The following is a 12,857-nucleotide window of genomic DNA, read 5'->3' on the forward strand; positions in this document are numbered from 1 at the left end:
AATATTTCCATTCATTTTATAGGCTCCGCAAAAGGCTTCTGTGCACAGTATCCCAGTTGGTTCTCCTAATGGCCCTTTTGGAGGCTGGTGTCACTCAGACTGGACAGAGAAGGATCTTGTGGCACATAAGAGGGAGTGAGCGGCCCAAGGTCACTGTATGGATAAGCAGACAAGAGGATGCAAATGTGCTTCTTAGGATTCCTAGTCCATTGCACTTTGCATTATATTAAGATGCCTTAGCAGTGACTTTATGAGGCACCGAATTTAGATGATCTCACTTCCATATATTAACAATTTTGGAAGGTGACAAGCCAAAGAACGGAAATTTCGTATAATAATTACACGTGACAGCTTTCAGTGGTACTGGATCTGGAGGGGAGAACTGCTTTGCTTTGCCCTCTTCTGGGAGTAGCCATTGACTCCAAGGTCAAATCCCATCAGGCAGCTGGGTGTGGGAGGGAGCAGAGGTCTAGCTGTCCCCCAGTGTTAGAACCATGGAAAGAGAAAGGCTGAAGAATATAGCCTGGTATCCCTTGCAAATCTTACATAGAGTATGTGATAACTTAGCATTGTTCCAGGTAAAAGTGAAAGTCGAAGGTGATGTTCCATATTTAATAGTCTATTTCAATGCACCCTTCCCCAAACTCCAAAGGCCAGCAGACCACTTCTTTGAATCAGTCCTGCAATGCCAATCTCATGATGCCTTCAAGACAGTCCTTCAGTGCCTTTCAGGTGACCCCTGTCAAATGGACAAAGCACGAGTAGGCCATACAGGGTAGGCAGAGGGACCACAGGGGGTGGAGGGGTGCACCTATTCTGCCGTTATAATCTCAACTCAGAAATGAAATGGGTTAAAATTCAGGTAGTGCATCTCGATGCAAGCTTCATGCTCACCTTCTCAGACCACAGGTTCAGCCTTCTTAACAACTTTGTTTGTATGACACAAGATTTTGATACAAACACCAAACAGCCCTGGGTCTTCAAGCCATATAACACCACTAACAGTGATGAAAATAACAACACCTAACAAATTCTACCCTACTGGCTGCTTCCTAAATACCAGGCTTCACATGTTATTTCATTCCATTTTCTCAAAAAATCTTATTATCTCCATTTGACAAATGAAGACATTAAGACTTCAAGAAACTTGCCCTAAGTCACCCAAGTAAGAAGAGTTGGAGCCACAGGGTGCCTGGCTTGGACACCATCAGCAAAACCTGTCCTCGGGCAGGAACAGTCTAATGCCAGTTTTCTTTCCCCTGGCCCCCCAGGTTCTCCACCATCTGCCCATTTTATTTAGAACCCCTCTCTAGCAGAACTGAACCTCAAAATGCCCATTTGACTTGCACTGGAGCAAGGCCAGAGTGTGCAGCCCCATCCTCCACTGGTCAGGTCAGTGGTGTTTGCTGGTCACCCTGGTGGCTAACACACCTTTCAAGGCAAATGAGCCCCATCTGGATTTTTAACCTAAGGCACCATTCTGCAAACCACTGCCACAGGGAACAGTAGTACCAGAAATGGACCAAGGAATGCAAGATTGCTCAGTATTTTATTATCCTAATATTAAATGCCTAATATTTTATTATCCTAATATTAATTATCCTAATATTAATCTAAGGTAACAGATCCTCCTTGCATTAGCAAGATACTTTTTAAGTCTTTTTAAAATGTTTTCACACACACTCTGTCATGTGGTAGACCCCCAAAGCAGGCAAGTTGAGCATCCTTATCCCCATTTTTCAGAGGAACAACCAGAAGTTGGGGTTTGCTCAAGGTCAAACAACTAGTTGGCTGCAAAGTAGGAACTGGAACCCACCCATGTTATTCCTTCCGCTACGCCTCCCTCCAGAGACAGGGCTGGCCAGCTTCGCAAGGCACAGGAAATTGAAATGGCTCCTGGTAAGGCAGTGAGGCTGCCAACCCCTGAGAGAAGCTGACGAGTGACCAGAGCCCTCCCTGAATTAAAAATGCCTCCTCCTGGCCAGCCGCCAACTAACCTCTTCCCACCTGCTGCAGTGAAGAAATAAGCTCCAAGAGTCCACGCCCCACCATTCCTGTCTGTCCCCAGAAAGGACCAAGTTAGAAAAGAAGCTCGAATAAGTGAGATGCTGTTGAAAAACTGAGTAGCACAGGCAGCCTCCCAGTATGAACTTACCAGCTTTATTCCCACTCCTATCACATCCCCCCCCCACACACACACACACTCCCCTTAATCCCCACCCTTTAACCACAGAACTATAAGAGGGGCAAAACAGAAGAGAGAGGAATTCTTAGAGAAGTGGCACCAGCTGCAGCAGCCAAACAGGGTAAAATCTGATTAAAAGATGGGAATCTTATAAGAGCAAAATCATGCACTTAAAGAGTCATGCACCATTTCCAAAATATTGAAACAGATTTCAATCACTTTACCTGAGTTGTTTTTGCTCTTCTGCCTTGCATGCTGTTGCTATGGCTAATTTGTGGGTTGGTGGCACCTTCAGAGAGACAGTGAGATTTCCTACAGGGAAGTGTGTTATAATTACTGTACGGAGGAGTATCTTCGGCAGCAGCTGGTGGCATCTTATGGTTTGCAAGATCGGGAATATCAGACACTAAATTCCGACAATAGCCTGCAAATTTGTTCCTTGGCCCCCCGTTTGCTGTCACCCCAGAGTTTTTCTGAGCATACAAGTCACCCAGGGAATTGGCACGGTGACAGGTGCTGAGCTGCCGCGGACTCGCCTGTGTTTCCATCCCCCGAGCCTCCTCGCAGTCCTTCTCTTCCGCGGAACCCAAGATTTCTTCGTTGCTTGTTAAATGTTCTTGGCTCAGATCAGAGAGTGAGAATTCCAGGCTGTCCTCCCGCCAGATGTCTGCAGATTTGGAGCGTTTCTTCTTAAAGCTCGCCGTCTCCATGAAAGTGGGCCCATTGGATGTATAGGGATGCTGCCTCCTGCCTCCCTCAGCCAAATATGTAGCGTCATCCCCGTAAAGCCTGCTCTCCTCCGAATCTGGCATGCTTTGCACAGAGGCTGCCGTGAGGACGATGCTGCTGTCTACGCTGGGAGTGACAGAAGAATCGGTGTAAGACACAGGTCTCAAGCCCATGTCCACGCGGTCCACCCAAATGGGCCTCCCGAAGTCCTCTAGGGTGCCTTCTTGGGAGAAGGGCTCCAGGCCATTTTCGGCCAGGGACTGGGGGATGCTGGGGGTGCTGCTGGAGCGGGTGCTCACTTCGGAGTTCCTGTGAATCACCTTCCCCGAGGAAGCGTGCCTCGTACGCCGGGTCTTGTGTGAGAGGCGCAGCGAGCGGGATGTGTGCTTGCGCCCCAGGCTGGCATGCTTTTCTCCGTAAAACTCATGCTCTACATTTTGACTTTCTGCGTTTCCCATGGTTTTATGGTCTGTAACAAAGGCAGAAGACAAGGAGGTGATAATTAAGTCACTATTAGTATACAGGTAGGCTTTTAGAAAAAGAGCTCAGTGTGCAGGGAGAGCAGAAGCCTTGGCTTATGGGGCTCAGGTAACAACACAACTTGCTACCTGCACCTGGCAGGTACTTGGACTCTTACCTGGTAGCAGGTGAGAACTAACATCATCTGTTGAGACTGCCCCCTGAGATGTGAAATAAGCACATAAGTACTTATCTCTGTCCTGAGGGTGGATGCCTGGGTGGCATGCCAGAGTTGCTTTTGTACAGCCAACAACTTTGCTAACCTTGTCTTCCTTCCCAAACTCTACAATTAGATCTTCAAAATTCTATTCCTATCCATAAACTGAAAACTCTAAAAGTACAAACACAGGTGTCCACCAAATAAGTAATTTTCTGTTTAAAATTATACATATATTTCAAAAAACAAAACTCTGAGGTGTATTTGGTAACCTCCCACTCTCCCGGCCAATGGTTTTTTTTTTTTTTTCTTTTTCTTCTTCTTCTATTTGGACTCTATTCATATTTCAAAATCAGTCAATAATGGAAAACATCAAAATGTAAGTCCAATCAACTTTTCCTAATAAATCAAAGTTGAAAAGAAAAAAGCTTTCAGCTTTAATTTCACACCATTCCAAAAACCTTGATTTGGGTTTTTTGTTTGGTTGGTTTTTTTTCTTGGAGGGGGTAGGCAGTGGTGGGGGGGATGGGCAAAACGAAATAGAAACCCCACTCTCTGCTTAGCAGCAGCCTAATGGATTTATTTCTGGGAGCTAATCCAACCTGCAAACATTAATCTGGTACAAAGTGCCCTGCAAACAGAATTTCACATTATGAAACCACTAAATGTGATTCAGTCTTTTGGGGTGACCCAGGTTAATTCAAGTCCCTCCTTCACATTTTCCCAGTCTCTTTCACTGACCCAATGACACAGTTCTGTTACTCACAGTGGGAAAGAGAAAAATCTTCAAATCTTGACAATTGTGACTCTACTTAGCCTATTCTCCTAGCTCTGCAAGGTCTCTCGATAGCACTTCAAATTGTATACACTTAAGATAACACACGTGAAAACAGCTAGAAAGGAAAAAAGAAAAATAGAGTAGCCGGCATATCCCTGAGCTGGTTCTTTTAACCACCTACAAAGCCATTCATTCAGAAAATACGCACTGAGAACCAACTATGTTCTAGAAGCCAGAGATATAGCAGAGAACAGAAGAGACAAATTCCCTACTCACATGAAACTGATATTCTAGCCAGGGAAGACATGCAATAAACTAAAAAGTAAAAGGCACTATGGAGAAATGGGAAATGATATTACCATGACCACGGCAAAGAGACTGAAACAGCCTGGAATATAATATACCTTCACACTGAGCCGAGAATCACCACAATCCAACTGTTCAGTCTAAAATGTTGCTTAAACTCTCACAAGCACATCTTTTCTGAAATAAAATTTGTGGTAACAGGAAGAGAAAACCTCCATTTAATGTTCCAGTGAGTTCAGAGGTAACTCATACAGACACCAGATGTTAATCTATTCCCATACTGGAACATTCCCCATCAGGTCACACATCATACGGTTCTCAGAGGGAATTTTCCAAGAAAGAGAATCTCTTTTTTACTAGCAGCAAATACATTTCAAAGGAATATGTTCATGCTTATCTGGCTGGTATCTTTAAGAAGCAAAACAAAACAAAAGATAAAAATTTAAGTATAGGGAAAATGAAAAGATCAACTGTCCACGCACAACTGTTTATGTTATTTGAATTCCTAAGAATAGCACTTGCTACATTTTTTATGAGTAAAATAGATAAATACACATTTCGGTAACACTAAAGGCCATTGCCAATTTCTTAGCGTTCTTAATTTTTTAAAGTATGAATTATGGTACCTAGATGTGTCTATGTAACTATATGTTTTACCAATAAATAATAAAAGATTTAGAACAAATGTTCATCACAGCCCCATTTTAGAAATCACATAGGTTTACATTTAAAGGAGGAAAGAATTATGGTGACAGAAACTGGATGGAAGAAAAGGCTAAAGTAGCACCTCAAATATGCTGGGATTAATCCCCCTCTATCATATTTATCAAAAGTTTGCAAATGTAAATTGACAGACATATTTTCAACAACACCTTTCTAGTTAGGCTTGTTCCTGCCAACAGAAAACTAATCAAGTTAAAAGCCTTAGAAGAGGTTTCCTTAAGGAAATGGCCCCAACATTCAGGAATTATTACACTCCATGCATCACACGAACAGTTCCGTTATATTAATAGCATTTTTAGTAGCAAGATTCTGCTCAGCCAGCCAAGGTAGGAAAGAAGCCACATTTATCTTCAGAAATAGAATTTAGAGATGAACGCCAAATCTCCTAAATCCTACCAAGAGAATCTCAGGGGGTGACCTAAGCAAGAATCAGCAGGAAGTTTGAAGCAACTGAAGTTAAGAAAAACAAGTTTCTAGGGACTGCTGAAATGCCCCTTCATTTGAAAACTTTTCTTGAAAGGTTAGTGAGAACCATAAAGGCCCCTGGGGGTCAGTGGTCTCTGAAATAACATAAGCATAAAAATTAAAATTGCTCGTTGCATACAAGAAACACAATGTCCTCTTTCAGGAATAACTCCTACCCCACAGGCAACACCCAGAAAGCTGGTAAACTGCAAGTTCTAATCTTTTCCATGTACAAATGTAAAATGCCAGCCACTTCCACCATCCTAATTTCTTCCTGTTGGATCCTACTTAACCTTTATCATTTATTTTTATTTCAAGCAAACAAAACCGGGTTTACATTTTACATTTGCACAGACCTTGTTGATTCCATAGCCTGGACAACTTCAGAGCAGAAAGTGTCTTTTACTTTTCCGCAGCCTCTACAAAGACTAGAAATATTCCACTCATGGTAAGGAGTCAATAAATATTTATGAACATTTTAGTAATAAAAGCAAAAAGTGAATGATCAGTATCTTACCAACATAATCGTCACACAGTCACTAGGTAAAAGAGAAAAGGAAATACTGCATGTTCTCACTCATATGTGGAAGCTAAAATTAATTAATTAATGAAAGTTGAACTTTCATTTATTTATTTATTTTTTTGGCACTAGCCAGTACAGGGATCTGAACCCTTGCCCTTTGTGCTATAATACCGTGCTCTAACCAACTGAGCTAACCAGCCAGCCTATACATGAAACTTTTAGAAAGAAAGTAGAACTGTGTTTACTAGAGGCAGGAAAGAGGGTGTTGGGTAAGTGAGAAGTTGATTAATGAACGCAAAATTACAGCTAGAGAGGAAAAATAAATTCTATTGGTGTATAGTCGAGCTAGGCGTCTATAATCAATAATAATTAACTGCATGTTATCAAATGGCTAGAAGAGAGGAGATCAAATGTTTGCATCACAAAGAAATGATCAGGTTTTGCAATGATGAATATACTAATTACCCTGATCTGATCATCACGCATTGTATACATGTATCAAAATATGACTCTGTACCCCCCAAATATATACAATCAATACATTTCAATAAAAGATAGAGAGAAAATACTCAAGGCAAGGAGAGGCCGAAGTGCAAACACTGGGATAGAGATGGAAATAAAGACTGTCAGAAAAATGGTACCAGATCTCAAGCCAGGAGTCATTACCAGTTTGAAATTCATTAAAACTCTCAATTTCAGACTGACTGACTTATGTGGAATGTTAGTGGTTCCAGATAGCTGGCACATTCAGAGGGTAAGTAGGAGGTAGTGGACAAGATTTTACCATCAGAACAACTCTCAGTATTTAAACTTCAAGTATGGTTTCATGTTCTCAGTTCTGGCTTCCCTGCCCTGCCTCAAGGCCCCGGCCCTTGCTCTTTCCTGTGCCTGGAAACCTCTTCCTTGCTAGCATCTGCCCACCTCACTGCACAAGTTTGTTCAGACATTAAATCAGAGATTGCTTTTTCAGGGAGGCCTTTCCTGGCCCCTCTATCTAAAATGACAATCCTTCTTACAGAAGTCAACACTTCTTATTCTGTTTTTCTCCTTAGCATTTCTCATGTTTGTAACAAACAATATATTTCACTTACTTATCTTTTTCATTCTCTATCCTTCCCCACTAGAACCTAGTGTCAGGTCAGGAGGGCTGAAAGCTTTGCCTATCTTGTTTCCTGCTATATCCTCAGTGCCTAGAAGACAGCCTGAAAAGTAGTAGGTGCTCAATTAAAAAAAAAAAAAAATGAATGAATGAATGACAAAAGACACTTTAGAATGTGAAAACCTATACAACTACAATAAAATATATATGAGAACATTACCACAATGTTAACAGGACACAACACACAGAAGTCTTAAATATGCTCATCTCTCCTCTCGGGTACCTGGAGGAAATACTGGTTTCCAATGAGCTTGCTGCTTTCTGGGTCCCTTCCACCCACAGACTGTGTAGGTCTCTCACTCTGGACCACTAGGTTTGAGATCGCCCTGACCCATGATCAGGTCTAAGGGGTTCAGCCTGTGCTTCACTGTGACCTGGGACAAGGATTAAGGGCTTACTCCTTTCTCATTCCACAGAATTCCTGCCTCAGTCCCCATCTTCCTCCTCCTTCTGGAGCTGACATGCAGATGTTTAGGAATGGAGTTAAGAGTTGAGCAGGCACCTCTCCATAGTCAGGGTAGCAAGGGTAACGTGTAACTTGTAACTTGTAAGTGTAACATCTTAAGCCTAAGATGACCCAGAGAAAATGGGGCAAGGGAAACAGTCGCATGAAGAGCAGGGGTGTCACTTGAAAGTGGAATGGGGTCAGAAGATGGAGAGATCCCACAGGAGCTCCTAGAGACAGGGATCATGGACAATAAAATGAGTGTGACTTTTCCAATATTGCCAGAACCATGATCTCCCTCTAAAAGCGATGAGTTAAATTTTTCAGTGAGTAAGTATACTAAATGCTTTTCAATCCTGTCAAATTAAATACACAGTGAAAGAGTGAAAAGGTATCTTAAGGAATTTATGAATATGCACAAACATTTGTTAATTAGGGTTGGTCATATATACATCAGATAGGTGGCCATTCCTCAGGGACTGCTTTTATAGATTTATTAGCATGTTACAGCTTATGTGGTAAAATGATATAGACCTATATACACACACTGAAACAATGTCAAATTCTTGGCTTTAGTTATTTTATTATAACTATGTAATATAGAACCATTAGGGGAAACTGGGTGATGGTTGTATTTCCTGTGTACAATTTTCTGTGGATTTATAATTATTTCAAAATAAAAAGTTAAAACAAACAAACAAACTAAGCCTTACCTAACTGAAATATTCTGGTTAAAGAAAACTTCAGTTTTAAAGTAAGGATTCTTCCAACAGAAATGTATTTAAGTGCCCCACACACACACTTCTTTTTTTTTAGCTGAAAAGCACCTAGAATATTTTAATTTCAATAAAATAGGACATAAAAAAAAGTAAGCATTTATTGGGTATCATCTAGCAAAATGTTATCAAGAAATAAAAAGCAAACAGGCCAACAGTCCAAAGTGAGGTTAATAGGGAGGTAGAAGTTTATTACCTTGGGATAAAGTAGCAAACAAAAATGAATTCCTAACAACTGGTGCCAGCAAGATAGAGTAAGCCTCTATGGCCCTCTCACCCCCACTACTTACAGCTAAAAACTCTGGACCAAAAAGTAAACAAAAGCAGACACATGAAGGAAGAGAGTCAGAACTTGAAAAAGCCAACCATGCAAGAGTGTGCTCCCTGTTTTGTTTTTATTATTGTAATTTCTCTCATAGTCTTGCACCAAGGGCAAGCACCCAGTGGAGCTGTGGCACAGGCAGCAAAAACTCCAGGACAGACCCTGTCATTTTGCCCACAGGAACCAGAAATGGGCCCTGTAAGCCAGAGAGTAAGTGGGGATCTAGAAGAAAAGAGAAATGGAAAAGAAAATCCCCTAATGCTATGTAATAACCACAGAGTCTCAGGCTCACCCCTCAGATGCATATGCCTGGGATTAACCCAAAACAAGATGGCAAAGACTCTGAGAACTGAATCATGATAGATACCCCAGCCCAACATTCAGACTAACCCATGAGTGACACATGAGTGGAACAGACCCAAAGCAGCATAACAGAAGTTTGGAGAACTGAACTTCCACCCACTGAAAGTAAGACAGAACTTGCCATCTGAACCCAGTCGAGTTAATTGCCTACAAAAATAAGAACAAAGAAAAATCAATGTTCTCCAGATGATTTTAACAAGACCTGAAGTCTCACAATATAATATTCAAAATGTCCATGATGCATTCCAAAGAACCAGGAAAACTTAAACAGTTCTCAAAAGTAAAAACAATGAATAGATGCCAACCCCAATGTGGCTCAGATGTTGGAATTACCACACAAAGACTTTTAAAGTAAGCTACTATAACTGTGCTTCCTGAGTAAAGGCAAACACTCTTGAAATAAATTAAAAATGGAACTGCTTGCAATGTCTATGCAAAATCATTATAAACATCGATGATGATACCTGAGTAGAGCAATAGAACATATATAAAAAAGGAAAGTAAGCCCTTTATGATCCAACACATAACATATACACTATGTTTTTAATCATTCTAATGTTGTATTGTGTCAGTACTACATGAGTAAACATTCCAGTTAATAGAAAGGTCAAAGTCCTGGGAAGAGAGAACAAAAGAAAAATACTTCCACAACCACTGCAGATTGTGGAAAGAGAAAACAGGGAGGGAAAGAAAAAGATACAAGGGAATTTGGAAATAACATCTTCACCCTTAAGACTAAGGAGGTAATAATAATATTTTTATAGTTTAGGATGTCTAATTCCCTTGATGACAAAAGAGGTTCCAGCATTGCTCCTTGCAGACTGCAGGATATCCCACCCCATAGGTGAAAAAGAAGAGAAATCCAGATGACCAAAGCCCAGCCTTGTGGATCAGCTGGTCAGAGCTTGCCCTGTTTAGGAGTAAATAATCAAAAAGATTGTTCTACCATTGGAGTCAAACATTGCTGAAGCAAAATTCTTCTTATTTTCAAGAAGTAAAAACTTACATTTGAGATGCACATCTAAGATACAGACCTTAACCAGGTTAAAATTTTTTTAAGAATACTAAAAAATATTTCACCCACATACACACATGATAAATCTGTGTAAAAATTTTAAAAGCAACTATTCTAGACATAGTGCTTATAGGTCATTTTAATTTTCACAATTATACTTTATTTTCTAAACTTTCTATACTACACACATAATTCATTTTAAGGAAAGAAAAATAAATAAAAGATGCTAACAGGTTTTAAGCTGCTGAATTTTTTTTTTTTACAATTGAAGAGTGAGGATGTGGGCACTATGCTGACAACTACAACAAAACAGCACCAAACCCAAAGTCCTAACAGATGGCTTGGGAAAATTACCTAAGAGAAAGACAATGCTATGTAGCTTGGATTTCATTACTTTTGCTCTGTGTTCCAATGTCACTTCATTTGACCTCCTCACACTGTTTCTGTGGCACAGTTATTTGTACACTGACATACTTGTCTGGTTTCTACATATTCCCTTCCCATTTCATTATAATCAGCCGATGGCAGGGACCATGCCTTACTTGTCATATTTGTAACCTAAATATATTGAAATTTTAGTCTAGCTCTTGTCTGTGGGAATGTTCATCATTGGAACTGCCTTATAACAAGGATACTTCAAGTATATAAAACATCAGATCCCATTGGTGAGCCCAACATAATCCAATTCATATCATATTCAAGTCAAAAGTTAACTGTGAAAGCAAGGTTTTTCTGTCATTGATAAATATTGTGAAATCCAACCATAAGGCATTTAATGATGTATACGTTATAATTATTAATAATAATTTTTCACTCCCTGGAGGTATTTAAAAATTATAAAAATAAACCTAATGATTACCTTTCCATGACTTGAAAACAGACCTCCGAAGCAAGAGAAAGGATGAAATGTATTTATTTCAAAGTTAAATTTGAAACGAAAATCACAAGACAACAGATTGCAAATTTAAAATTAGACTCTAGTGGGAGGTCTTGGTTTCAAGCCTGTTTTTCCCCTACTGGAGGCTGAGTTTGAAGATGAGCAGAGTGGGGGGAAGAGCTAAGATTAAACCGAGACAAAGTTCTGAAAGTTTTTGCTAAATCATTACAACCCATGAAGAGTTTTGCCAAGTCACACGCAAATACCCCTAACGCAAGAGACTAAACAGGAAAGTTTTGCAACAAATAAAAGATGATCCTTGATTTAGAAAAGATTATTATTTTGACTGCGTTTTATTTTTGCTTTTTAAAGATCATCCAGAGCAGAAAAAAATATATATCATTGTTTTGAAGTTAGATTTTGAAGCTAGGTTTGCCTTTTTCAAACATAATCCAATATAAAGATGGTGAAGCTCAGGGATAAATTTAAAAGATCCTGAGGGCAATTCACAGGGGGAGAAAAGATTTCATAGGCACCTGCTTTGTCTGTTTTTTCTATTTTGTTTTAACGCTAATGCTTTTGAATCATTAGATGGGTGTAACCCTAATCCGAGGAAGTGATTCCAAATTCTTTTTCCCACGAGCTACATACAACACAGTAATTCTAATTGTAGTAAAATGTATCTGACCACCTCTGAAGCACTTCCGTTAATTCACACAGACATATATAGGCTCAAATATACATACACAAACCTACCTTAAAAGGCAACAGTGGTCCCCAGCCCAGCTTGCCCCAAAAGCACTGTGGCATTTAGATGTTGAGGTTGGCAATGATGTCAGGATGAACTGCAGCTGGGTCTGGGGAGCGTGTCACGACCCAACAGGGTGGCCGTCAAGATCTCATCTGAGTCTGCAAGAAGACACCCAAAACCTGGAGAGGAGAGGGCTGCAGAGGACAGAAAAACAGAAAGGAAATGATCAGCCAGATGGAAGGAAATAGGCATTTTTTTACCAAACCCATTTTCATCAATTCTCTGACATCAACTTTGTGTGAAATATAACACCCCAAATCAAATGTTGCAACATTTAGACACAGTTATAAAATGACAGTCTTAATCAGATTAATACATGGTGCTGATAACACCAAGGAATGGGGTTCGATCCCTACACTGGCCAGCAAAAAAAAAAAAAAAAAATCAGATAAATAAATAAATACCAGCATAATTAGTATAATTACATTTATGGTAATAAATAGCCCTACAAACTAAGTTATTTTAACATTTGAATCTATCCCTATAGGTTAAGATATTGGATAACAGAAACAGATATTGTCCTGTCTTAACTGTCAAAGAGCCTCAACAGACAAACAAAAGGAAATAAGGGAGCCCCCTTTATTCTCAAAGTAGAGCAGTATTTATCATGGAAGTTGAAGAAAATGCTAAAAGACAGTAAAAAAAAAAAAAAAGACCAAATTAAATACATCAACTATCTCATGCTATAAAATAAGATAAATCTT

The 12,857-nt window shown here is 39.9% G+C and overlaps 1 protein-coding gene across 1 annotated transcript in view; it reads right to left on the reverse strand.

Annotated features, from left to right (window-relative positions):
* TIAM1 (TIAM Rac1 associated GEF 1) overlaps positions 1-12,251 on the reverse strand; it is a 141,360-nt gene extending 129,109 nt beyond the window's left edge. Inside the window, exons 1-2 of the mRNA XM_063094812.1 lie at positions 12,099-12,251; positions 2,410-3,383 (exon numbers count right to left, since the gene is read on the reverse strand). Of these exons, the coding sequence (XP_062950882.1) occupies positions 2,410-3,372 (963 nt within the window). The 5' untranslated portion in view covers positions 3,373-3,383; positions 12,099-12,251. The remainder of the gene's footprint in view (positions 1-2,409; positions 3,384-12,098) is intronic.
* Between the last annotated feature and the right edge of the window lie 606 nt (positions 12,252-12,857).

The sequence above is a fragment of the Cynocephalus volans genome, chromosome 1 (assembly GCF_027409185.1).
Source record: "Cynocephalus volans isolate mCynVol1 chromosome 1, mCynVol1.pri, whole genome shotgun sequence".
In the NCBI taxonomy this organism is placed as follows: Eukaryota; Metazoa; Chordata; class Mammalia; order Dermoptera; family Cynocephalidae; genus Cynocephalus; species Cynocephalus volans.